Below are 27,735 nucleotides of genomic sequence, written 5' to 3'. Positions count from 1 at the left end.
ATGGGAGTTCGGAGAAAACTGGAAGATAGGGAAAAGAAGATGAGGAAGAAAAGAAGTAGGAAATATATGTGTATCAACAAACTTAATCACAAACATAATCACAAAAGCTACAAGTAATCAAGTCAAGGTTGAAAACTCAGTTTTTGTGAATCTGGGTCTCATTAGGAACTTGAATTTACCAAGAAAGAATAAGAAAGAAGGGTAAAGAATATTCCAGGGCACCTCCAATAACCCACCAAAAAGCCAGTAACCCACCACAGATTTCACTTGCAGCAGAAGATACTGGAAAATAAGGCAGTCACCTGTCACAGAAAAAAAACTTTAGAACACCTTTTTTCCCCTCCATATAAAAAGCATCCTGGTTCATTAAACTAAGTATAATTCTCGGAATTCCGATCCTAACCACGCTGGGTGATCCTGGCTAACACATGCCTCAGTTTCCCCAATGTTAAAATACAAACACATGACGGTGTGTAACGAGTCTCAGCCTCGATCTGAGCCTGTGTCCTGACCCCGGACCTGAATCTTCGACGGAAAGTCACAAGTTCAAGCCAAGGAAGAGCTGGCAGTTTAAATGTGCCCAAGGCAGCTTTTAAAAAAAAAAAAAAAAAAAGGGTTCCCGGGCTGAGTTGCGGTTTCTGCTGAGGGGGATGTATACGGGCTCGAGCCTCCACGGCACCGAGGCTCTGGCGCCGGCGGCCCTGTTCCCGCTGGCGGGGCTCGGAGGCCGCCCCCGCCCAGAGGAGGGACGCGGGGGCGCAGTTGCTCGGGGTCCGAGCCCAGCCGCCGCCCCGCAGGCCCGGCACCCGCACCGCGAGAGCCCGCGCCCAGAGCCCCCATCCAACGCGGGCACCTGCGAGGTCCGGCCCCGCCGCTCTCCCCGGCCTCGGCCAGTCCTTCTCCCCTCGTCGGCCCCGTCTGCCTGTCAGTCCGTCCGTCAGTCGGTCTGTCCACAGTCGCCCCCGCACCCTCACCGTGGGGGGGGCAGGTGTGGGCGCCGGGCCCCGCAGACACAGCGAGTCTCCGCCGACTTCTCCCTCCGCACTCACCTGCGCGGCGCGGGATGTCCAGCTGTCCAGCCGCCGCCAGTCCCCGCCACCTCAGTGCCAACGCGGGTCAGGCTCGCGTCTCCGCGGCTCTGCAGCTGGGACCCAGTCAGCGCTCGGCGGCGCCACCGCGCACGCGCACTGGGCCGAGTCGAAGGGGTTGGGAGGGTGCGGGGGCCGCGGGGCATGGTGGGGGCTGTAGTCGTCTGGGTCGGCTGGGCTGTGGCAGAGCTGGGGTCCGCGCGCTCACTGACCCAGCACGCGAGCCTCCTTTCCCAGCCGAGCTCTGGCTCCCCGGCGGGCTGGGGCACAGACGACCTTAGAAGCCCATTTTTAGCTCAACGATACCCACTGGCCTTCCGTCCGCACTGCAGTCCGAGGCGCTCAGGGCAACATGAAGTGGACCAGCAGTCGGGATGCGGGATAGGGGCGGCTGGACGCTGGAGAGGAGCGGCCCTTACTTGATGTCCGTTTTCTAAATATTTAAGTGCCTTCTTCACAAGTGTACAGAACCAGCCCTAGACCAGCCTGATCCACTCTTACACAATTCACAAGCCCTGGAAAGAGCCACAAATTGGAACAAATTTGGTTGAGGGCATGCCAGAGAAATTCACTCTCCGGGGATATATAATGCAGCGGGTGTAGTCAGAAGCCTGCGTTTGAGTCACTCAACAACGCTAACACTTAGCTCATCCATAAGATGAGAATGTGAATTTATGGTTATGAGAACTAGATGCTGTTGGAGGAAATGTTAAAGCACAGTACAAATGAACAGTCCAGGAGGGTAGCAGGCCCACCTCCATTTGATACCCAGGTCCTAGCAGACATCAGATTCTATCCTGAAACAAACAATAGTATTTCAGAAATAGTATTCCTAGAAATTTCACCCTACTCTGAAGACATAAATTTCGTTTTAGAGCTGCTTATTAACCTACATATGGGTGACTAATGGTGTTCCAAGGGGGTGATGCTTGGGTTGATGGATGGAACCATAGGTGAAATCTACACGCACTACAAGCCTGTCTCAGTCCTGACCTCACTGTATTATGCTCACTTTGCGAAGCAATTTCATGTTACTTACAACATCCCTGTGAAAGCTGGATGAATTTCACCATTTGAATTTTACATAGTACCTGGTCAAACTAGTAAGTTGCAGAGCTCTGAACCCAGTTTCTGGGGCCAAATTCACTATCCTTCCCAACCACACCACTCTTTCAAATTCTGCTTTCTTAAACCAACTAAACTAAACCCTCTGAAACCCATTGCCTTAGAGCAATGGATTCCAGACTTTTTGGTTGTGGTAACATATCATGTCACAACTCGCAAGGGTTATATTTCGTAAGTGCTGACAGCGCAGGGCCTGACTCGGGGCTCGATCTCATGAAACGCAAGATCCTGACCTGAACCAAAATTAAGAGTTCGATGCTTAACCAACTGAGCCACCCAGGTGCCCTGAAAAAATGCCACTTTATTAAAAGCTTCCTAGAATGCCACTCAAGGCAAAGCCCTTCTCACTTTGTGCCACAGGAAGGGTGGATGGAGCCAGGTGTATTGAAGAAATTCGGCCAAGCACCGAGCCGGTGAGAAAAACAGCATCTGCGTCATGCTGAAGGGTAGATTACAAGATGATAAAAACAAAGGAAGTAGTGTGGATTTGTTGAAGTTACATCCCAAGAGCACCTTTTCTCAGTGGTGCTTGATGAACTTTAGGTGTGTTCAAATGTTAAACCGTATATGTCCCATTATGGAGGAGCCATTCAGCACTTTGTGTAGTTCTGCTTCCTATACTGGAACCAAAGCTCCAGGAGGGCAGACTGGCTTGTCCACTACTGTATTCCCAGGACACAGCAGGGCACTGAAAAAAATGTGTTAAATTATGAAATCTGGATCAGAAACAAAATATTGTTTTAATACTTATTTCCTCCAAGTTATTACCAAAGAAATGCTTTCTAAATGTGAAGTATGATTTGACTCTTTTCTTTCTTGGAAGAAATGAGGGGTACCTGAGAGGCTCAGTTGATTAAGTGACTGACTCTTGATCTTGGCTCAGGTTTTGACCTCAGGGTCCCAAGTTCAAAGCCCTGTGCTGGACTCCCTGCTGAGCATGGAAACCACTTAAAAAATAAAATGAGCAACTTAGCTGTTTAAGGAACTATGGAATGAATCCCTTTGAGATCCGTTCATTATGTTTGCATTTCTGCTTTATGTATATTTTATTTTTTTAAAGATTTTACTTTTAACTAATCTCTCCCTCCAACGTGGGGCTCAAACTCACAACCCTGAAATCAAGAGTCACATGCTCCACCGACTGAGCCAGCCAGGTGCCCCTACTTTATGTATTTTAAATACATTTGGCGTGTGCTCTCGCAACCAGCACTATCCTAATTACAACTTTTTAAAGTTTGAAGCTAAATTACTAGTTAACAATTAGCATTTAAAGCCATGGTTTTAGACTTCTCAGGAAGTTAGAGCCACCCAGTGAAAGGCTGCATCATTCGTGGATGGAAACGAACTCGAGGCATTCCTGGTCTCTGTTTCCCTCCTGATCTCACATGTGGCCTCTTGAAACCACTATTCTGCTGGACCTTATTTCTTAGCAACCCCCTGTGGGGATTAGGGACAAGGGGGTCTGCAGTAGTTTGCAAGGATCTCTTCAAACTCTTTCCACTCCAGCTTGGCCTGGGATGTTACCTAATCACAGTTTCTGGACCACTATACAAGAGGAGGGCCCAGTAAAAGTAACTGAACATGCAATACCAAGTAAGGCATTGGAATCCAAACGGGCAGGTCATATATGGTTTTGTAAGGCCAAAGGGCATTGTTTATGAGCAGAGAGAGAGGGCCTCTTGTTTTCATCCACCCAAAAACCCGCATTTCATTTGACCTTTTGTCCCAACTATTTTCCTCTAGATCATCATGTCCTCTGAAGTGCTCATCTTGAAATCTGGGCCAGAAACGCAGATCAGTTTCTTCCTGAGTTTGGACTTTTCATGCAGGTAAAAATTACCACCCATACTCACCACTTACTCCATTTTCCCCAGAAATTTGGCCTCTAAGAATTTCTCTGTACACAGAGAATTTTCTCTGCACTTAATAAAGAATAAAGTCACACCAGATCCAGAATGGAAAACCAAATTCTGCCTTGACTCCTAGTTTTGTTCCAGATCAGCTAAATTAGAGCTAAATTTTGTGTCAGTTAGACCACATCTCTGATAAAGAACATACCTTTTAAGTAATGTGTATGAATTCCATTACTTAAAAAGTGTTATAATGACTTAATGTAATTTGTCCTAGATGGGATCCTGGGACAAAAAAAGGAATTAGCTAAAAACTAAGGACTTTATTTGATGGAGGGCCTGGGTGGCTCAGTTGAGCATCCAACTCTTGATTTCGGTTCAGGTCATGATTTCATGGTTTATGGGTTAAAGCCCTGTGTTGAGCTCAGTACTGACAGCGCAGAGCCTGCTTGGGATTCTCTCTCTCCCTCTCTCCCTCCTCTGCTCTCTCTCTCTCTCTCAAAATAAATAAAAATTAAAAACAAAAACAAGTGAAAAAACTAAGGACTTTATTTGATAATGTATCGATATTGGTTAATTGTGCCATACTAATGTAAGATGTGAATAAGGGACATCAAGTATGGGGTATATGGGAATTCTGTACCATCTTTGCAATCTAAAACTATTCTAAAATTTAGCTTAAATAAAAATTGCATTAAAAACTTGAAAAAATACACAAGAGCTGAAAGAAAATAAAAACTACCTTAAATTCATTATCCAAGAAACCACACATTATTTCATTATATAGCTTTCCAGGCTTTTTTTTTTTTTTTTTTTCCAACTTTTTACTTTCTTTCAAGTAAGCTGTATGCTCAATGTGGGGCTTGAACTCGTGGTCCTGGAATCAAGAGTCATATGCTTCATCAACTGAGTCAGCCAGGTGTCCCAACTTTATTTATACGCTTATTTATTTTGAGAGAGGGTGTGCAAGTAGGGGAAAGATGGTGGGGGGGGGGTAGGAGAGAATCCCAAGCAGTTCCATGCATAGCATGGAGCCTGACTCGGAGCTCAATCTTACAACTGTGAGATCACAGCCTGAGCTGAAATAATGAGTTTGACACCCAACCAACCCAGCCACCCAGGCGCTCCCTTATTTTTTATGCTGGCTCATTCCTCATTCTTTGGTTGGTTCAAGTTCAGCATGTACTCTCTTCCATGGCAGGCACACCAAACCAACAGCATCCTCCTTAAAATTTAGCCTGCTCCCTGACTGGTTGGCGAACTCTCTCCCAGGCTCAAAAATGAAAATGGCGCTTCCTGAGTACCTTAGGTCAGATCCTATGCTATGCAATTTCAGTCAGCTAGTCCTCACATCTATCCGGGATTTACATCACCATTCTGGAGGCACCTAACCTCTGTGCTTCTACTTAAGGACAGGAAGCTCTCCTGGTTATCAAATGAAATCTACCATCAGCCAGGGGAAGAGAGCAGTACCTAGGTGTCTGACTGCAGCTGAACAGAAGCTGGTTATCCCACAGTCTGCCCAGATCCTGATTTTTGGATAGTTCAGACCCTGGAGTTTAGATCACTGGTTAACTGAATTCAATCTAATCTTCAAGAAGGCATGAGTGTTCTCTTCTTAGCCAACCTGCAGTCCACCCAAATGCCCTTAATTAAAATGTTAAACGGGGAAGCCTGGCTGGCTCAGTCAGTGGAGCATATGACGCTTGATCTTGGGAGTGGTAAGTTCAAGCCCTATGTTGGGTGTAAAGATTACTTTAAAAAAATTAATTAAAAAATAAAGTCTTTAAAAAATGTCAAATGGGCAGGACACCTGGCTGGCTCAGTACATTGAGCTTCCGACTCTTCATTTTGGTTCAGGTCACAATCTCAGGGTCATGGGATCAAGCTCCGTGTCCAGCTGTGCTGAGCATGGAGCCTTAAGATTCTCTCTCTCCTTCTGCCCCTCTCCCCCGTTTGCACACTCTCTGAAAGAAAAAAAACAAACAAAACCCACCCAAATAACCCAGGAAGAAAAACCAGACAAACCACCAATTATTAGAGATCAGAAGTCTGTCATCACAAGACCGCCATTTATTTTTCAGGAGGAAATGTATTTATTTTTAAATGTTTATTTATTTTTGAGGTGGAGGGGAGGGGCAGAGGGTAGGAGAGAATCTCACGCAGGCTCCATGCTGTCAGCTCAGAGCCTAGAACCTGCTTCAGATTCTGTGCCTCCCTCTCTCCCTGCCCCTTCCCTGCTCACACAGTCTCTCTCTCCCTCAAAATAAACATTAAAAAAATTTTAATAAAAAAAAAAAATTCGTGGTATCCAGTATCCCCAGTATGTCTGGTGTATAACATAAATAAGTTCTCAGACTACAGATACATTGATAGGAGCTGCTTTCTCTTTGGTGGTCCATACTAGAGAAGGAAGTAGATAGAATGCCTGATCAGAGCCCAATGAGTTAACTCCTTTTACCAGACCTAGCAGTTTCAAACATCCCAAGATTCACGCAGGAGGAATAATAAACTTTCTACAAGAATTGAGATGTCCTATGGTTCCACGCTTTCCAAGACTGCTTGCTACATTGAACTGTATTTAGAATTTGGTTTCAAGGATTGTCTCCTATTCTCCAACAGGTTGGGCTCTTTACTCCCGACTACCTTTGATTGTACATGGTCAGAGCCGACTCAGCCTCTTTTCTCTTGCAACATTCCGGTTCCTGACAACTAGGTAGTCTGGCTTCTGATTGAGCTGAAGGGGCGGGGTGAGAATCACTCACTCACAGTCGCTTCAATCCTGGGCCCAAACTGGCCTCAAACTCTCAACAATGCCTATGTGTTTCAATGGTGTCTCTTGGGGCAACAAATACCTAAGTCACTCTTCCTCCTCACAGGGGTATTTGAAGCACTGACAAACTTTCTCCCACAGGATTGAGTGCTCAGACATTCCTTCACCCTCAAAGTCTTCTTTGGAGGTTGGCTCTCAAGTTTCTCTCTGTTCCTCAGACTGGGTTTCCACAATTGAACATAATGGCACGTGGTGGAACCGTAAGACTATAGTGGCTTTTCTGGACACTATACTACTACTAACACATCCTAAATGATCTCACTGGCAACCACTTCTGGTTCATACTGAGTTTAAGCTTAACTTACATGTATCTTAGTTTTTTCTTCTTAGTTTTCACCATATCATTTCAGTCTATTCAGGTTGGATAAAATCTTAGTTATCTTACCAAATGCATGTATTGATTAATTGTCCTGGTTTGGTGTTGTTTGAAAATCTGATAAATATACTTTCTTCATTTTCATCTACACTCAATGTGTAGAATGAGACAGGGCTAAGGATAGAGGCCTGTGGACTAATACCAGTGCTCTCCTTCCAGGTGGGGGGACAGTCCTAACGCTCCTTTTTTGGCTAAGGCTGGTTCAATCACCTATCAAACTGTGTAACCAGGATTAAAGATTGTCAAATGTCATGATGAAATCAATAGACCCAATTAGCATTTCCCTGATATATAAACCTTATCATGAGCTCAAATACAACTTGAGCAGAGTAAGCTTGAGAATGTCCTAGAACTCCAGATTTCATTACTTATTCTGGCCAAACCAAGCTGGATGCCAAAAGTATCTAACCATACTGAATCAGAGTCCATGGTGAATCACAGTCCAGGTTATTTTGCTAGACACAGATGAAATTTACCTTCAGAAGAGTGGAATAGGAATTTGCTGACTCCCTCACAATCACGTGAGCATGTAAAACAACTTAGACTAGTTAGATGATGTGCCTGAAAGAACAAACTATGAAAAACTACAGGTTGTGTTGCTGTAGAAAACAGAGTCCAATTCAACGTAATTTATTCCTGCATCGTAAACGCTGAGAAATGTGAAAGCGCCACACCAACAAGAAAGTGCTGTATCAATTTCAGGTAATACATCCTAAGGTAAAATAAGGCACTAAACTAATGGTTTCCATGACTTGCCAATAAAAGTTAACAAAGCCAACGACTTCTTGTTTAATTCTTTTCCAACGCTACAGACATAGTTCTGCTTTCACCTTCATTACACTTTCATATGGTTTCAGCAGGGGATATACTTCCTCTTCCAAGAATCTCTGCACCTGCCAAAAAGAAAAGCAAATGTAAGACAAAAGAAAATGTAAAGATGGAAGTTTTGCTAACGCTTTTTTCAAAATCAGTTTATATCACTGAGACCTAATTTGATAAAGCTTTTACCCCACCACTGAGTATTTCTTCACTGTCTGTCAGAAATCTCTCCCTAGACAGAGGCAGCTCAACCCACCATGCCTACATGTTTCCCCACAAACGAGCCCAGCCTGTCCTTTCAGTTGGTCTCATCATCGTCCACCCAGTACCCAAGCTGAAATCATCACGGCTTCTTCTCTCATCTTCATTCAACCTGCCAAGGCTCTAACTTCCTGAAGAGCCCTCCAATCTCTCCCCTCATCTGCATCTACCACTGCCTTGGCTCAACGTCCTCATCATCTACTGCTTGGCCCCCTGCAGCCGCTTCCTTACTGGTCTCCAACCTCCAGTTTAAGTCTCTCAAATCCAAAACACCAGTGTGATCGGAGGAGAAATGACAAACTCTTGTCTGTCTCCAACTTTAAATCCTGTAACTACTTCTGGGTACTTGCTACTCCAGCAACAATCAAATGATTGTAGTTTCTCTCCCATGTTGGATGTCTATCTACTTGCCAACTCCTACTTTTCCCTAAGATTCAGCTCAGATGTCAAGTCTTCCAAGAGTCTTTCCCAACCTCTCCTATTCTCCTTTGTGATCCCTAAAAAGAATATGCTTCCCTCAACTCCTACAGGTACTGCTTGGTATTATAATGACCTTTTTACAAGCCTTTACCACTAAGTTTTGAGCTCCCTGAAGATGAGAATTCTCTTTAAAGCCCCAGAATGAAGCACAGTACCTCAATACATACTGAGCACCCAGTTTGCACTCGTAAATGTTTTTGAATTAGCTCTTGCAGTCTCCAAAAGGCCAAGGGGAAAAATGATAAACATTTACTGAATACCTACCACGCGTCAAGCACTGCGCTAGGCCTTTCAATTCACATAACCACCACCCCATGAGATGTATATATTTTTTTAAAGTTTATTTAATTATTTTGAGAGAGAAAGAGAGAGAACATGTGTGTGTGTAAGCGGGGAAGGGGCAGAGGAAGGACAGAATCCCAAGCAGGCTCCAAGCTGTCAGCCCAATGCAGGGACCTACTACGTTAACCATGAATTCATGACCTGAGGTGGACACTCAACCGAATGAGCCACTCAGGCACCCTGAGATGCATATTATCCTGTCAGCCAATGAAAGCCAGAATTCAGGAATGAACCTGACTGATCTGAGGGTAAAACCCAATCCTTGTCCATTATACCACATGCTCCAAACCAAAAGAGAATTCAGAGAAATCCACAGGGGGAAATAAGGCAGTTCAATACAACCAAACCTTCACATTTTAGCCTGCTCTGAATTCTTTCTGCCTAGCCTCATTTTTATCAGACTTCTTATTTTATAAGAAACATTAAAGACTGTATTCCAGGTTCTGTGGCCCAGCAGTGTAAAAAGAGGGCATTTGGGGAAACTTCTAGTGCCACAGAAGTGTTCTGGTGCTTACCTGTTGAGATGCACGACCTGTAAAAGAAGAAGGATCCAGCAGACGGTCCAACTGGGAATGAATGGGACTGAAGTAGGCATCAGCCTGGATTCGCTCTATGAGGTCATTGTCACCTCCTTCCTGTTTGACCACAGCAGCTGCCTGCTGGGAAAGCACTCTAATTTTCTCATGGCAATCCTAGGAAGACAGTGGGGTATTGTTGATTCACTTACTAACAGGGCATCTGATTATCATAACCATCATCCAATACCACAACTATGCTGTCTATCTATGGCTGGTACACAAAGCCCACCCACCCACTCCCCACCCAGGCTGAGGAAGTTCCCCTCACAGTCTAATTCCATCAAGATCTCAACCCTCCGAACATAACCTAGGATGCACCTGAAGTAAATGCCCATCTTGTGCTGGCTTTTTTTTTTTTTTTTTTTTTTAGTTTATTTATTTTGAGAGAGATAGAGAGAGCAAGCAAGGGAGGGGCAGAGAGAGAGGGGACAGAGGATCCGAAGCAGGCTCTGTGCTGACAGCAGTGAGCCCGATGCGGGATTTGAACTCATGAACTGTGAGATCATGACTTGAGCCAAAATCAGATGCTTAACTGACTGAGCCGCCCAAGTGACTCTTGTGCTGGCTCCTCTAACAGCTCGTGAACCACGTGCTCTGTCGTGCCCACTTCCCATCATTTCCTATTACAAATTCAGACCTTATTCCTTTGCTAAGAGTGGACCTTTCCTACAAGTGATAAAGTGACTCACTTTTAACAAACCAAGTTCACCGTAATCACCCTCCAGAGATGAGCCTGCTCTATGGCAGAATATGGTCACTGTTCTGTACCAATACCATGACTGAGGGCAGATGACAGAAATGCTTTCATTCTTAAGGGAGGAGAGGAGGACTAAAGGTGCCCTTTCAATTTATCCAGGAGCATAAGGGGTTAACAAACCTGGCGGTTACCCCCAGCTTTCACCATGGCCATGATGATGTTCTCTGTGGCCATGAAAGGCAGCTCTTGCCGAATGCGCCGTTCAATTACCTAGAAGAATGAACGAAGGGCTAAGATGCCTCACAGTTACAAAGTCATACACACAGTAAGAGATCAACTGTGACCAGCAAAATACAGAGAAGGACATGAACTACCATATCTATGAAGACAGAGGGTAGAATGGATCGTTTCAATCTGCATTTCAGTTTTCTTTCTAATTTAAAGTATTATTTTCATTTAAAAAAGGAAAAGCAATTTAAAGACACTTTTAAAAGTTGCTTCATTGGAAAGATTTATAAAACCTCAACTTTGTTAAATTTCAGTGCCCCACCTCAAGAGCCAAGTATATAATGGGAACGAACCATCTGCCTCAGGTACCTAAAAACAGGCAAAGGAAACAGTCTACTCTGCCAGTCACACCAAGCTGATGATTCATGAAGCTCATGAACAGTTTAAGCCAATTCAAAGTATTTCCTTTTCTCTTTTTTATAAACGTTGTCTATGGATTCCAGAGTTAGTTCTCTAGAGCCACGTCACAACCTGAAGAATGAGCTCTGGTTAGGAACAACTCCTACTGGATTAGAATGCAGATCACCAAACATATTTACTCCAGAGCAGAAGATTATACTCACCCTCCCACATTCCAAACCCCACCCCAATATTTTGCTTTTTAATTGAGGCTTACTTTGGGGTACACCACCAATCCTTCAGAAATGTTCTGCAGCGTATTCAATATAGTATCTGCGGTGAGAAACGCCTCGGCCAAACAGATACGTCTAGAAAACAAATAGCCGTTCAGTTATCTCTTTAAGCAAATATCAATTTCAGTGAAATATAGGGTGTGTCCCAAGAAGCTGCCGTACTGACTTCTCATGCTACGTGTACTACTTGGACAACTTCCTTTAATCTCATGACTTTGGCTCTACCCCCAATATCCTGATGACTCTCAAATCCATCACCCCTTGTCCAGACCACCTGCCTAAAAGCCAGCTCACATACCAAACTGGAGAAGCTCTACCTGGTTGGTCTGTAGGTACCTCAAACCCAAAACTGGATCCAGTCACTTCTCCATTGCCTCCTGCTTACCATCTCAAACCTACTCTTCTTCTCCCTGTGGCTCCCATCTTCAGTAAATGGCACTTGTACCCCATCACCGATCTTAACACTCACTCCTATCAGCCACCAAGGCCGGCCAATCTGCCAGATTTTATACCCACATGCTTCTTCTCTAATCACATGAGCACCGTGCCAGTATGGACTTCAATTTTTAAAAATAGCCTCCTAACTTGTCCTGACCAGATCCATATCCCCTTAAAACTGGTTCTCCAAATTGTTGCAGGGTGTTTTAGCAGGCACATATGATTAGGTCACACCCTGCTGAAAAATATTTAATGGCTGACTTCTGAATGGGTTCACATGTCTGATTTTCATAAATGCCTTATTCCCTGGATTACACACAGATCCCAGAGAACTAGCTTAACTATATATCCTTTTCCACTCAAATTCTAATACAATGCAAGCAAACCAGAATAACGTGACTCTGCTTGAAATAAGTATATATACACGGGCGCCTGGCTGGCTCAGTTGGTGGAGCACGTGACTCTTGGATCTCAGGGTTATTAACTCTGAGCCCCATGTTGGGTATAGAGATTATTTAAAAATAAAATCTTTAGGGACACCTGGGTGGCTCAGTCGATTAAGCATCTGACTTCGGCTCAGGACACAATCTCATGGTTCATGGGTTCAGGCCCCACATCAGGCTCTTTGCTGTCAGTCCAGAGGCTGCTTTGGATCCTCTGTCTGCCCCTCCCCTGCTCACACTCTCCCTATCTCTCAAAAATAAATAAACATAAAGAAATTTTTTTAATAAATAAAAATTTTAAGTAAGCAGAAAACCATGTGCATGTTGGTACCTTATTCACAGCTACAAATTACTTCTGACCCATCTCATACCGAACCACCATATAATTGTGGCAAGACGTCACAGCTGACACCTTACCTACCTCCAGCACAGTAACTGAACTTTTCAGGGCCTACAGAGACCATCATATACTAGCTGTGATCCATAATCATGTTTTACCTCGTTGCTTGTCACACAGACTTTACCCCCCCGTACTAGTAACTCCCTCTTCTTTCTCCTGCCTTTATGCTTGTATATATGCTTCCAATCCTGTCTTAAAGGTCTTTTAAAAATGCCTAGATTTCTTGAGTCTTAAAGCATTACCTCCTGACCCCCACACCTAGACTTCCCCTTAGCTCACACAGAGCGTATCCCATACACACTCTGTTCCTACACTCATCATACTGTTCTTTGTATGTTCTTGCCTCCCTGCTAGACTCCATGCTCTGTGGGGACAAGGAGGAAATGCACAGATGCTCAAAACATCCTTCTGCTTCCAGGCTCCTCTTCTGGTCCTCCCCACAACTCACTGTACATGGCATCCCCTTTTACTGACCGATTGGCACTCCCACAACTCACCGTACATGGCATCCCCTTTTACTGACCGATTGGCACTGTCATCCAGCGTGCGCTCGAACCACTGCACAGATGCCGTCTGCAGCGGGTCGACGATGAGGGTCATGAGGTGACGGGCGAGGCTACAGCAGCGCTCGGAGCGCATAGGGTTCCGCTTGTATGGCATCGCACTTGAGCCTGCCACGTACAAGGACGAGAAGCAAAGGCAGAGAGACTTCAGAGGACAATGAGTGCCCAGGCACGCTGCTGGGCGAGCTGTCAACACCTGCCCACGGGCCCCCTGGCATTTCTGTGGTGCTCCCAGGTCTCCACACAACACTCACCAATCTGCTGTTTTTCAAAGGGTTCCTCCATCTCCTTGAGGTTTGCCAGGAGTCGTATGTCGGTACAAATCTGGGGGGAAAGGGCCACAACGATGTGCAGAACTCTGGGAGTAGGGGCTAGGCTGATGGAGGTGAGCTCACCTCCCCAACAGATCCTGGAGAGTATCTCATTCAGACTTCTCCAGGCTCCTGAAGAGCAGGGATAACAAGTAAAGGAGCATGGAAACACTTCTGTGAAACACGGCTGCAGACATCACGGAAAGACGATGCCAGATGAACTTTAATGAGAACGCAGAATCCAGTCCTGTCCTTTAAGACACCTTAAGAGGCTTCACCCACCGGCCCCAGATGGTGAAAAATGAAGTCTGACATCTCTTGAGAGATGCGACTGAACAAAGCTCTGAGGCCAATTCCTTCTGTTTGTGCAAAGCTCTCATCCCAGCCCCACAAACTGCTGCCACCACTCACCTTGTGCACGGATGCCCCCAAGCTAGCCAGCACAGACAGCACCTCAATATCCACTTTTCGTGTATAGGTCTGCCCTGTGATGATGAAAGCCCTAGAAATAAATTGAAAAGAGCCGTACATAAAAATATTTCAAAATGTGACTATGTCAAACAAATGAGCAAAAACCGACCCTGAGCAAAAGCTTGGTCTCACTGGTATACTGAGTCACACGGAGCCCAGATGACCTCACTGATAATCTGCTCCTGGAACAAACTGTTCTTCCACCCTTTTTACTAACACCCATGCCCCAGAAGGAAGGGAGGTCCTGTGCACCCGTGTCCTCACAGCCCGATGGAAATGCCTGCAAGAAGGAGCCATGGTGGAGCCTGGCAGCCCTCAGGGGAAATGGTCAGATTTAGATGAATCCATCGGAGACCTCAACATGGGTAAGACTATTTCCTTCTTCCTTACAGATGATCAGAAAACAGAATCTAGACTATACAAAAATAAAACCCAGGAGGTAAAAGGAAATGGGTAGGGATGTCTGGGTGGCTCAGTCGGTTAAGCGTCCGACTTTGGCTCAGGTCATGATTTCACAGTTCGTGAGTTCCAGCCCTGCATCAGGCTCTGTGCTGACAGCTCGGAGCCTGGGGTCTCTTCAGATTCTGTGTCTCCTTCCCTCTGTGCCCTTCCCCTGCACGTGCTCCGTCTCTCAAAAATAAAACAAACATTTAAAAAAAAAAAAAAAAAAGAAAAAAGGAAACGGGCAGAAGAACAAAGGAAGAAAAAGGGTCAAATTTAGAGGTACACTGAACACGGGCCTTCCATCACTTAACAGGGAAGCCAACACCTTTCCCACTTACCTACCTTTTAAATCCTGCCTTTTCTGTCACTATCTTGTCAAGCTGCTCTACCTTGGAAGAAAAAGACATCCTTATAGAAACCCAGGTGTGACCAGTATGAGAATATCTCAATGTCCTGCCCTGATTTCGATCCTTGGTGCCCCTTTCGATCCATAGACTCCACTCATCCCAGGATCCATCTCTCCGCCCATCCTAGAAGTCAGCTTTGTCCTTGGTGCCCGCACCACTGAGCTTCCATGTCCCCTTGCTGCTCTCAGAATACCTTCTGGTCATCTCCCTCAAAGAGCTGCAGGAAGCTGGCCTGAGTGCCTGTGGTGCCTTTCACTCCCCGGAAGCGCAGGTCATCTCGGACACGCTTCAAATTCTGGAGGTCCATGCAAAGATCCTGAATCCAGAGACAGCAACGTTTCCCAACCGTGGTCAGCTGAGCAGGCCTGAAAATGACCCAAAGAGGACACACACAAGTCTCAAACCAAGGACTTACTTCATAAAAGCTTCACTCCCTCTTCAAACAATTACTGCTACCCCTGGAAAGAGGAAGAATTCAGGTAAGAGACAGAGAGACCTGTCTCTTACCAGAGTGAAGAAGTGTGAGCAAGTGAGCAATAGTTATGATTCAATGTCATTTACAAATATTCAATGATTATGAAACTAAGATCTCCTAACATAGCTCTTTCTTTATCATCAAGAGGCAATATATGGGCAGGGACAACAACGCCTGTTTTGTTTGTCCCCAGGCTTTGGCAAGTCAAATATACTCATGTAACAAACATTTGCCAAATAGCTAATGTGTTCTTGGTTTTGAAAATACCATGAACAAGGAGCACCTGGCTGGCTCAGTCAGTTGGGCAGCCGACTCTTGATCTCGGCCCAGGTCAAGACCTCATGGTGGTGGAATCGAGCCCCACACTGGGCTCTGCACTGAGCATGCGCCTGCTTGGGATTCTCCCTCTCCCACTCATGCTCTGTCTCTCAAAATAAACAAACATAAAAACAACAACAACAAACAAAACAGACAAGGTTCCTGTCCAATGGAGCTCGCGTTGTAGTGGAAACAAGTAAACAAAGTGACCGTTGATTTTTTTTTATCAGAAATATGAAAACATAAAATGATGAGGACACTGGAGAATGCCACTCTAGACTGGCGGTAAAGGAAGGCCTTTATGAGGAGACAAGGTTTGATAAGGAAGCAGCCATGCTGTGGACAACAACCCTAAAACATACATAACCCAAGGACTCTTAACCTAACAGCTAATGGCTTTGCTCCCCGTCCAAAGTCTAAATCAATTTATTGCCGGTCTGTTTCTGAACATAAAGCATAATAATGAGAACAAACTGCAATGATGTTGGGAGTTTTTTTTTTTTTTTTTTAATATTTATAATGTTTATCTTTGAGAAAGAGAGACAGAGTGCAAGCGGGGAAGGGCAGAGAGAGAGGGAGACATAGAATCTGAAGCAGGCTCCAGGCTCTGAGCTGTCAGCACAGAACCCAACGTGGGGCTCGAACTCACAAACCGTTAGATCATGACCTGAGCCAAAGTTGGACACTTAACCAACTGAGCCACCCAGGCGCCCTGATGGGGAGTTCCAATAAATGACCTAGCTCATTCCAAATGGATTCTCTCTCCTATCAGGCCAACAGTATGAACCGTGGGCAAACATGAAGGCACATCATGAGACGATATATCCCCAAATTAATTTCATGGTAGTTTTCTAGCTAACTCTTGCTAACAGATTACTGGTACAAGCAAAGAAATGAATGGATGGACTTGCATGGATCTGTTCACATCAACACTGTACACAATAGCCACAAAGTGGAGACAACCCAAATGTCTATCAAACTAAAGAATGGACAAACAAAACTTGGTATATCCACCATTTTGGCTATAAAAAGAAATGAATGTGCTACATGCCACAATATGGATGAACACTGAAAATACTAAGTGAATGAAGCCAGTCATAACAAGATAAATATTTTATGATTGCATTTAAATAAAATGTCCAGAGGAGTGCCTGGCTGGCTCAGTCAGTTAAGTGTCCGACTTCAACTCAGGTCATGATCTCATGTCATGGTTCAAGGATTCGAGTCCTGCATGAGGTTCTCTGCTGTCAGTGCGGAGCCCGCTTCGGATCTCTGTCTCCCTGTCTCTCTGCCCCTTGCCACCCCCTGCTCTAGCTCTCAAAAAAGAAACACTAAAAAAACATTTTAAATAAAATATCCAGAAGAGACAAATCCATAGACAGAAAATAGATCAGTGATGGCAAGGGGCCAGGTAAGGGGGGAATGGTAATAACTAAATGGGTATGGGTTTTCTGAAGGGTGATGGAAATATTCTGAAATTATATACTGGTGACTGTAAATAAATCTGTAAGTATACTAAAAATCTGTAAATATACTAAAAACCACTAAGTGTACACTTTTTTTTTTAACGTTTATTTATTTTTGAGACAGAGAGAGACAGAGCATGAACAGGGGAGGGGCAGAGAGAGAGGGAGACACAGAATCTGAGGCAGGCTCCAGGCTCTGAGCTGTCAGCACAGAGCCCGATGCGGGGCTCGAACTCACGGACTGCGAGATCACGACCTGAGCCGAAGTCGGACGCTTAACCGACTGAGCCACCCAGGCGCCCCACTAAGTGTACACTTAAAAAGGGTGAGTTTTATGGTATGTGAACTGTATCTCAATAAAGCTGCTTTTTTTTTTAAGTAGGCACTATACCCAACGTGGGCCTTGAACTCACAACCCTGAGACCAAGAGTCACATGCTCTACCAACTGAGCCAGCCAGGTGCCCCAAAGCTGCTTCCCTTTGACTGCAGGAACTGACCCACACTGATGTGATCTCATGCACCAATACCATTTTCTGAGTGCTTAATGCCTGCTAACCGTGGCAGCAGATACCTCTCTTGTCACGCTACCCCCAGAGGAATACTGGGAGGCCCACAACTCTCCAGTACTCACAGGAGAGGGAGAGGAGTTGTGACTCAGGTAATGGTAGGGAGCCAGCACGAGGCAACATTTGTCATGGCCAGCCCCAACACACCTTGCACTGACTCCTCATGAACAATTTCTTCAGGTTTCTGCGACAAGTGCAGGCCCTAACTTTAAGGAAGATTAGACTCAACAGATTTTCCTCAATGTTAGGAGACAGTATCTTCGTCGCCATAGCAATATCCCACCAAGACGTAAGGCAGATGCTAACACACCACTACTCAAATATCATCATTTGAAACCTGCTACTAGCATTCCAAAAATGACATTATCTGCTTTGAAAAGGATTTTATTTGGTAATTATAAAAACACTTGAGGGGCGCCTGGGTGGCGCAGTCGGTTAAGCGTCCAACTTCAGCCAGGTCACGATCTCGCGGTCCGTGAGTTCGAGCCCCGCGTCAGGCTCTGGGCTGATGGCTCAGAGCCTGGAGCCTGTTTCCGATTCTGTGTCTCCCTCTCTCTCTGCCCCTCCCCCGTTCATGCTCTGTCTCTCTCTGTCCCAAAAATAAATAAACGTTGAAAAAAAAATTAAAAAAAAAAAACAAAAACAAAAAAACAAAAAAAAACAACACTTGAACATTTTACACATCAAAAATACAAAATAGCGGGGCGCCTGGGTGGCTCAGTCGGTTGAGCGTCCGACTTCAGCTCAGGTCACGATCTCGCGGTCCGTGAGTTCGAGCCCCGCGTCAGGCTCTGGGCTGATGGCTCAGAGCCTGGAGCCTGCTTCCGATTCTGTGTCTCCCTCTCTCTCTGCCCCTCCCCCGTTCATGCTCTGTCTCTCTGTCTCAAAAATAAATAAATGTTAAAAAAAAATTTTTTAAAAAAATACAAAATAGGGAAAAATTTAATTATCCTATTACCTCATAAACCAGAGTAATTAATATTTACATCTTGGTGTAATTTCTTCCAATCTTTGTACAATTCATATGCTGTCTTTATCCCAAAACAGTAACCTACGCACATTTCCACAATATGAGTCTTATAAGCAGCATTATAATGGCTACATGTTATTCAAGCCTATGAATATACTATATCTCATTTAATTCTTCTCTTATTGTGGACAGCTAGATTGTTTTCGGTGCTTACTATCATAACCAATATTTTAACAAAGATCTTTGCACGTAAGACTTTTTGCATAATTTAGATTACTTACTTCAGTAGGAGTCTCAAAAACAGAATTACTAAATCAATGAGCATGAATACTTTCAAACGCTCTTGATCCATATTTCCCAATGTTCCCCAAATGAACTCTCACCAGTATAGCTTTTAAGGTAGGGACCAGGTTCATTCCTCATAAGCATCCTAAGTTATTTGCTGAAACTATTTTTTTAAGTGTTTATCCATTTTTGAGAAAGAGACAGACACAGAACCGTGGAGTAAGGCCAGAAAGAGAGGGAGACACAGAAACTGAAGCAGGCTCCAGGCTGTCAGCACAGAGCCCAACATGGGGCTTGAACTCATGAACCACGAGATCATGACCTGAGCTGAAGTTGGATGCTTAACTGACTGAGCCACCCAGGCACCCCTTAAACTATGTTTTGAGTTTCTTCACCTCCAGCTTCCATGGAGAAGGGAAACTGAAGGAAGAAATGAAAGCCAAATGCATACCAACAAGCCCAAATCCCGAGAAGTAATCACATCACTTACTGGAAATGTGTGAAACCTAAGGTAGGAAGGCTGGCTCGTTCCTTAGCAAAGTCAGCAAGCCGAGAGATCACTCTGGCAAGCTGTAAGAAAGACCATGTGATAGAAACAGGGTGAGTTCAGGGTAAGCTCGTTATATAATCAGGAACTAAACTTTCAGACAATTTAATATAAAATTAGATCTCCAGCCTGTGGAAGGCAGAGACATTATCTTTTTATCTTTGTATCCCAAAATGCCTTGAAGATTTAAGAGCAACCAATGTTTGATAAGTGAGTTGACTATCTAAAAAGTCATGAACTTATTCTGCACAATTTTAAGACCACTAACATGCTCATGCAGGGAAAACAGGACAAAATCATGAATCTGACCCAATGTCAACAACATGCTGCTGGTTAACTGCCTTTATTAAAAGACTACGTTTTGTTTTTTAAAGGTATTTATTTATTTTGAGAGACAGCACATGAGCACAGGCAGTGGAGGGGCAGAGACAGAATCCCAAATAGGCTCCACACTGTCAGCACAGAGCCCAACATGAGGCTCGATCTCATGAACTCTGAGATCATGACCTGAATTGAAACCAAGAGCCAGACACTTAACCGACTGAGCCACCCAAGGGCCCCAAAAGGCTAGATTTTAAAAAGGATTCACTTAGAGCATTTTAACTCAAAAAGACAATTAGTTCTACAGATGAGATATAGGATCATTCACCTGACTAAAGAATAATCTATTTATATTCACATTGCATTGATTTATTCGTAAGTGGTGCCCATCTCCTATCATGGGGAATCCAGGGCTGGCAGGAAACTTCTGCCAATTCCTTACCTTTGGCAAAAGCAGGTCAAATGCATTTCTGAGAATAATCAGGTCCTGCAAAGGAAAATGCAGTGGTCTCACATCAAACAGCTTTGCCCAAACAATATTATTACACAACACTTTTTGGCCATCACCACTGGGTTTCTCAGCTAGCCACCTACCTCACTATTAGCAACCCTGTGTGCAATTCAGAAGATGCTAACAGAAGTTGTTCTTTTCAGATTACTATTTTATTTATTTTTTTATTTTTTTAATTTTTTTTTTCAACGTTTTTTATTTATTTTTGGGACAGAGAGAGACAGAGCATGAACGGGGAAGGGGCAGAGAGAGAGGGAGACACAGAATCGGAAACAGGCTCCAGGCTCTGAGCCATCAGCCCAGAGCCCGACGCGGGGCTCGAACTCACGGACCGCGAGATCGTGACCTGGCTGATGTCGGACGCTTAACCGACTGCGCCACCCAGGCGCCCCTCAGATTACTATTTTAAAAGCACATCAACCTAGAGAGCAGTACTTCTGGGATCTCTAAGGAACAAGACCTTTATACTCCTAAAGGCCAATTTATGTGGTAACTAAAATGACGGGAAAACAGTTACGGGCAAACCTTCATCCTGAATATTGTGAAGATGTCCAGGTCAACAAGCTTTCTATCTTTCCAAAAGGAGTGCCTGAGTATCTGAGAAGCTTCCATGGGGCACATTCCATTAGCCTTCTGTCCTTTTTCCACATCTACCATTGCTAACAACAACAAAAAAGACATGAACCAGAACATCAAGGTTTAGGAAATTTAAAGCTGTTCTTGAGGAAAATAAGAGATGTGTTTCAGGCAACTCCAATACAAATTGCTGAGCCCAACTTACACAATACGGGGGTATTCAAAAAAAAAAGCGTATTCCCCCATGAGAAAGGATTGTTCTTCTTCTATTATGTGAGCAATACACATACAGATGCCTTTTATTAGGTACCACTTGAGACTGAAAGCATTTGGGGCAACTTAAAAATTAGTGGCTTCGGGGCGCCTGGGTGGCGCAGTCGGTTGAGCGTCCGACTTCAGCCAGGTCACGATCTCGCGGTCCGTGAGTTCGAGCCCCGCGTCGGGCTCTGTGCTGACAGCTCAGAGCCTGGAGCCTGTTTCAGATTCTGTGTCTCCCTCTCTCTCTGACCCTCCCCCGTTCATGCTCTGTCTCTCCCTGTCTCAAAAATAAATAAACGTTAAAAAAAAATTAAAAAAAAAAAAAAAGATTTAAAAAATTAGTGGCTTCTTTCTGAATTGGAAGTGTATCTGGAATCAAACTTCTGGTCCCACGGGCGCAGCATGATTAAGAGGACAGCTTTGGAGCCATTCTCCCTGGGCTTGATTCTTATCTAGCTGTGTGACATTACGCAAGTTCTTCAACTTCTCTTTAAGTATCCTCATCTGTCGAGACAGGGATCATAAAGCTAGATCCCAAAGACTACATATTCTGATTCCATTTCTATGACATTACCAGAAAAGGCAAAACTACAGAGAAAGAAAGCAGATCAACGGTTGTTTGGGTTGGAAAGCAGGAGTGGGAAGTGACTGCACACGGGTATGAGAACTTTTCAGAGTGAGGGATGTGTTATAAAACTGGAGCATAGTGAAGGTTGAACTGCATAAATTTACTAAAACTCATTGAACCACACATTTAAAATGGGTAAATTTATGGCATGTAAACTGCACCTCAAAAAGCTGTTTAAAAATGGAGATAAAAGGACCTTTTTCACGGTTCTTGTGAAGAATACAAGAAGTCATACACACAGAGTGCTCAGAATAGTGCCAAGCACTTGGTAAATTCTTAGGAAAATTATTACTTTTCATGAAAGATATTACTTTTTTATGTTTGAGGATAAGCTGCTCCTGCTAATTAAGTTTCACGTAAGAATCATAATGTAATTCTTTCTTTTCAGACGTTACAGCAAAGAGTTATAAAGGACTTCGGAAAGAAAATTACCTTGCCACTAAAACGCTAAGACCTTGGCTTATGCCCAAACAGCCAATGCAGAAACAGTATCTGCAGGTCTTATTTTATGGAGGTCATGAGAGGCTTACAGTTTAGATTGGAAGGATAACAAAAGCAGAAAATTCCTCAGTGTTAAGATACCCCTAAAACTAAAGATTTATGGAGTCACTTCCTATAACTAGACAAAAATCAAATAAAATTTATAAATCCATTATGAAGACCGAGTCCTAAGTGGAAACAAAACACAGGTTCCTACTGTATTATCTCCAACATAGCAGGAGGTGGCTCCAAGGTGAATTATAGCAGCAGCTTTTGGGCAGCAGTGGCCAAACGTGTGCACGTGAGCCATCACATCATGTCGTAACTGTTTCTCTTCCTCAGCTGCCATCTTGAAGTCGATGTTGTCCAGGTTTGATTTCATCTCCTGGATTTGTTCATCTGTGATAGGCAAACCCAACGTCTGCAGAACAGGCAAAACAAAATACCTCAAGCGACACAATGACTTGAAGTGACACCGAGAAGTACATTGGTTCGTGTTAGCATTTATGTCCCACCTCCCAATTCTTTTTTTTTTAATTTTGTTTTTTTAATGTTTGTATTTATTTTTGAGATGTAAGAGAGACAGAGCATTGAGCGGGTAAGGGGCAGAGAGAGAGGGAGACAGAATCTGAAGTAGGCTCCAGGTTCCGAGCCGTCAGCACAGAGCCTGACGCAGGGCTCGACTATCAACCACGAGATCATGACCTAAGCCGAAGTCAGATGCTCATCCGACTGAGGCACCCAGGCGCCCCCCACCTCCCAATTCTTAAATTAAGATTTGGGGCAACTAAAAGAACATGGGTGGGGAAGGGCAAGGTTTTCTTAATGAATCATGGTAAGTTACATTCTAAGTAAACACCAAAATATACAACAATGTACATTTTGCATATTTCAACAACGTAATTCTGATCTTTGTTCCCTCTGCCCTTGTATCTCTTCCTGGCTCACACAGTCTGGTCTTTGGGCTCAAATGTTACCTCCTCCAAGAGGTCTTTCCTGATGCCAATGTGAAATATTCTTCTTATGTGTCACTCTTCTATTCCTTTAGCCTAAATTTATTTAGAGCACTTATCACCACATGACATTTCTTACAAATGCATTAGCCTGTCCCTCCCCCTACAATGTATACTCCACAAGAGAAGAGCCTTGTTGTATTTATTGCTTACCCCTTAGTGTTTGGCATGTAAGTGCCCCAGGTGTGGGATCCAGGCCACAGCTTTACATTTGACCCAGACAGATTTACTTCAAGAAATGAAAATTAAGAATGTTGTAAGTGGTTTTGCCAACAAATTACGTACAGCAAATTCAGTAAAACAAAGCCTTTGCAGGATATTATTGAGAAAATAAACACATCAACAGCTTACATTCATCCACCACTGGAAAAGTCAGGCCGGCAAAGAGCAGCTTGCAGCCCAGCAGCTCAGACCCCTGGATCCAAGAGCTAAACATATAGACTGGTGAAATTTATTCAAACGTCACTTGAAATTCCCAAGTCCTGGCCTTGGGAAGGATCTTGCGTCTTAGACCCGTCTTGTCCGAGATGGTGGCTACTTGCCAGATGTGGCTATTTACATCTAAAATGGTTAAAGTGGGGCACCTGGGTGACTCAGTCAGTTGGGCTTCCGAGTTCGGCTCAGGTCATAATCTGGCAGGTTCGCGCTCCACGTCGGGCTTGGAGCTGATAACTGGGAGCCTGGGGCCTACTTCAGAGTCTACTCTCCCCCTCTCTCTGCCCCTCCCCACTCACGCTGGGTCTCTGTCTCAAAAATAAACACTAAAAAAAACTGTTTTTTAAATAATAATGAATTTTACAAAAGAATAAAATGGTAAAAAGTAAAAATTCAGTTTCTTGGTCACACTAGCCACATTTCAAAAGCTCAGTAGCCACACTGAGCAAAACTGCCTCGAAGTGTCTGTTAGCCAGTAGATAGGACACCTCAGGCCTCCTTCCAAAGCAAAGCAACAGGGGCAGTGTGGCCAAACTGCTTCTTATCCCCAAGCAATGCATCTTGTCAAAATTCATCCCCCACTCTTGCTTTTCTGCATTCCTCCTAATCTTTAAAAAAAATTTTTTAATGTTTATTTTTGAAGGAGAGAGAGACAGACTGTGAGTGGGGGAGGGGCAGAGAGAGAGAGAGACAGACAGAATCTGAGGCAGGCTCCAGGCTGAGCTGTCAGCACAGAGCCTGACGCAGGGCTCGAACCCACAAACCATGAGATCATGACCTAAGCCGAAGTCGGATGCTCAACCGACTAAGCCACCGAGGCACCCCTCTCCTAATCTCTTATTCCTCAAATTTTTGTCTTAACTACTAAATTATTACATAGTTCCTAATTTTAAATTTTTTTTAATGTTTATTTTTGAGAGAGAGACAGAGTGTGAGCGGGAGAGGGGCAGAGAAAGAGGGAGACACGGAATCTGAAGCAGGCTCCAGGCTCTGAGCTGTCAGCACAGAACCTGATGTGGGGCTCGAACCCATGAACCGTGAAATCATGACCTGAGCTGATGTCGGATGCTTAACCAACTGAGCCACCCAGGCACCCCTAGTTTATGCTAATTTTGACACCCTACAAGATAATCCAAACGCAGGAGATTATACCAACGTTGTATGCATTTCAGGCAATGTGCACACTGGCCAGAGGAAAGAACACATATTCAGACTCTACATTTCAATTCCAGCTTCATTTACTAGCTGCGGTGATCCTGAAAGTCTGGTTTTTTTTGTTTTTTCAACTTTAAAAAAAATGTTTATTTATTCGTGACAGGCAGAGTGTGAGTGGAGGAGGGGCAGAGAGAGAGAGAGAGAGAGAGAGAGAGAGATACAAAATCTGAAGCAGGCTCCAGGTTCTGAGCTGTCAGCAGAACCCAATGCGGGGCTGGAACTCACGAACCGTGAGATCATGACCTGAGCCAAAGCCGGCCACTTAACCTACTGAGCCACCCAGGTGCCCCATTCTGCAAAGTCTTTGAATGCCACTACCCTCATCTATATAACGGAGTATCATATGAAATGGAAAAGAGTACATAACAGTACATGATAAATGACCACACACTACTGATGTCCCTTTCTACCCATTATTGTCTGAGCCAATAGTTTATGAAGTCTCTCTGTGCCTCCATTCCATCACCGGTAAAACATCTGTAAAATAGTTACAGTACAGTGTTATTTTGAGGATTAATGAGGTATTAACATGCCAAGTCTTAAGATAGTGTCTTGGCAGGCGTGATAAACGTGTCTATTATTATGTCATTTACTTTTTTTGAGCAGGCATGATAGGAGTGTCTATTGTTATGTCACTTAATTTTCTTGAGCACACTGATGGGGAGGGGGAAAATCTAGGAAGCGTTCCCTGTTTGGGGAGTTCCTCTGTACTTGGGTCCCAGGCACATACTGTTTGTTTCCCTGTTTACTGATGCCATTTGAGAAGGCATTGCCATCTGGCTTGTGGCCTTTTCCTCTGAAACTTTATAGCTCTCTGGATCACTTTCAGTTTTCTTCAACTCCTCTGGGAAGGCCGCTCTGGAGCTATTTCTGAAAGCGTTGGGCCGAACAGCGCTATATGCAGCTCTTAAAAGAGACACCAGAAAACCCATCTAATAACCCCCTACCCCGATTCTCCCTCCTTAGAGGCAAAGTGCAGTAGAGTGGAGCAAAAACAGTGGCCTAGGAAACATGAATTTTGTAGGGACAGTCCTGCCATTAACCACACTGAAGCATTGTGAAAGATAAGGTGGCTAAGCTCTCACGCTCTGCATTGAACCCAGGTTCACACCCCGGGTACGCTATTAATGGTTCGGAGCAAATAACGCGCTTGGCTATCACCGAGGCTTGATTTCTCCCGTATAATGTGGGGAAAGCACCACCTAGTTTGCAAAGTTTCTATGGGCTAAACGGGAAAAGAAATCAGCACAATAGCACGTAACAAGGGCTCAGGGTCCGTGTTAAGCAGTGTATCCCTGCAGGAATGGCCAAGATAAATCCCTAAAATGACAGCGTGCCTTTCTCGCCGCCTCCTCCGCCTCTAACCCTCCGTGACTCAAAACAAAGGAGGCAACAGGTGTCGGCTCCCGGGCTTCCTGCCCTGACCTTCCTGGGGCCACAGCTCCTCAGAAAAGGGACACCCGGCCGAAAATAGCGGGGCAGCTGCTCCCGGGGGCCAAGCCCAGGCGCGACGCCGAGCCCCGCACGTGCTGGGGCGGGCCCGGCCCCTCATCCCGGTGGCCCATTACCTGCTCGGCCTCCGCCAGCCACAGCCAGAGCTGCCGCCATGTCCGGAATTTGTACCTGTCGCTAAACACGAAGCACATCTCCGGGCTGGCGTAACGGGAGGCAAGCGGCGAGCGGTAGCTGTCGTGCCCGCAGGCCGCCTGCTGTCCCCCACGATCGCCTCCCTCCGCCATCCCGGTCACGCCTCACCACCAGGTCAGGGCAGAGCCAGCGAGGGCGGGAGCGGAAGCCCGGGGACGGGACTTCCTCCACGCGGGGCGGAACTTCCTCCACTTGGTCTCGCCCCCGGGCTTCCGGGGAACCGGAGCCTTCGGGGTTGTCGGGTTTCCGCTGCTTGATGTTGAATTTTGTCAAGTTTATCTTCGGGTACAAGAAACGTCATTAGCGCCTCATAAGCTCCTGAGCCGCTGTGTGCCTCAGTGTCCCCATTTGAAGAAAGGTACATTAAGACCAGCCTTTAAGATTGCCGTGAGGTTAGAGTGTTAGATCGATGCCTGGGACGCTCAGAAACCCGTGTGTATTTGCCATTATTAGTTATGGTTGTCGCCCACCCCAGCTTCACCGCCACTGCGTATCTGGCACCGCACGCAGTTCTGAGGAGGAATGAGCGTTTGTTGAGTTCCAAGTGAGCCCCTCGCACGGAACTGCAGTAAAAACGGATTTCAGCCAGTGCTGGAACTGAGACTCCCAAAAGCCGAGTGTCTTGCTGAGGGCCACCCAACTAGCCACCCGACTTTAGATTTTTCACTTAGTCGCTACGCTGTATAGTTCCCAGCCCACTCCATGCTCGGTCACACCACGACTTGATAAAGGCATTCCCAGCGACCCCCTGTCCTGGAACACCTCTGTTTTCTCAGTACCTCCTACTTGATCAGTCTAGAAAATGTTCCCTAATGATCCCACTCTTTTCTCTGGTTGACCAATACAAATAACAACCTCTAACATCTGTGAAGGGCTTATTAGGCATCAGGCACTTGTTTTTTACACGTGGTCTCATTTCACCCTGAGGATTCGAGTGCCTCGAGCAGTATTAGATGAAATAATACAAGTAAAAGGGCGCCTGGTTGGCTCCGGGTTTGTACGTTTGAGCCCTACATTGCGTATAGAGATTACTCAAAAATAAAATCTTAAAAAAAAAAATATAGGTAAAGCTCTTGATGCAATGCACAGAGTAGTGCTCAATAAGTGGTGGCCATTATTATGATCCCCACTTTGCAGGTAGCAAAACAAAGGCGTGGGTCGGGTGATTGTCTTGGGA

General features: G+C 44.9%; 2 protein-coding genes across 3 annotated transcripts in view; both read right to left on the bottom strand.

Moving 5' to 3' along the window:
* The window catches only part of SGSM3 (small G protein signaling modulator 3), a 51,158-nt gene extending 50,014 nt beyond the window's left edge, over positions 1-1,144 (bottom strand). Inside the window, exon 1 of the mRNA XM_047066809.1 lies at positions 1,050-1,144. The gene's annotated coding sequence lies outside the window, so the exon portion shown is untranslated. The remainder of the gene's footprint in view (positions 1-1,049) is intronic.
* Positions 1,145-7,886: 6,742 nt separating this feature from the next.
* ADSL (adenylosuccinate lyase) lies at positions 7,887-26,682 on the bottom strand. 2 transcript variants are annotated; one of them, XM_047065963.1, is made up of 14 exons: positions 26,480-26,565; positions 23,415-23,490; positions 22,466-22,669; positions 20,238-20,282; positions 19,418-19,497; positions 15,040-15,211; positions 14,782-14,828; positions 13,936-14,026; positions 13,468-13,537; positions 13,174-13,321; positions 11,354-11,444; positions 10,630-10,719; positions 9,690-9,866; positions 7,887-8,165 (listed from the first exon to the last, which is right to left on the bottom strand). In XM_047065963.1, exons 3-14 carry the CDS (start codon positions 22,628-22,630, stop codon positions 8,079-8,081), a joined length of 1,263 nt encoding a protein of 420 aa, XP_046921919.1. In that variant the 5' UTR covers positions 22,631-22,669; positions 23,415-23,490; positions 26,480-26,565; the 3' UTR covers positions 7,887-8,078. The 2 variants fall into 2 exon arrangements, with proteins under 2 accessions (XP_046921919.1, XP_046921918.1); XM_047065962.1 differs by lacking the exon at positions 23,415-23,490 and having other exon boundaries at positions 26,480-26,682.
* Positions 26,683-27,735: the final 1,053 nt, after the last annotated feature.

This window comes from Lynx rufus, unplaced genomic scaffold, assembly GCF_022079265.1.
Source record: "Lynx rufus isolate CCGP_SWC_20201006 ecotype Redwood Valley unplaced genomic scaffold, mLynRuf1.p SCAF_7, whole genome shotgun sequence".
Classification (NCBI taxonomy): domain Eukaryota; kingdom Metazoa; phylum Chordata; class Mammalia; order Carnivora; family Felidae; genus Lynx; species Lynx rufus.
This window is presented reverse-complemented; position numbering and strand designations above follow the sequence as displayed.

Bases quoted from the DNA above. Each gene is read 5' to 3' on its own strand.
- ADSL (XM_047065962.1), bottom strand. From the start codon at position 26,650: ATGGCGGAGGGAGGCGATCGTGGGGGACAGCAGGCGGCCTGCGGGCAC. The intron at 20,283-22,465 runs GTAGGAACCTGT...TTTCCTTTGCAG, and splicing joins GCTATGTTGGAGATAATACA to GACCTGATTATTCTCAGAAA. The intron at 9,867-10,629 runs GTTTGTTAACCC...CTGTCTTCCTAG, and splicing joins AAGCTGGGGGTAACCGCCAG to GATTGCCATGAGAAAATTAG.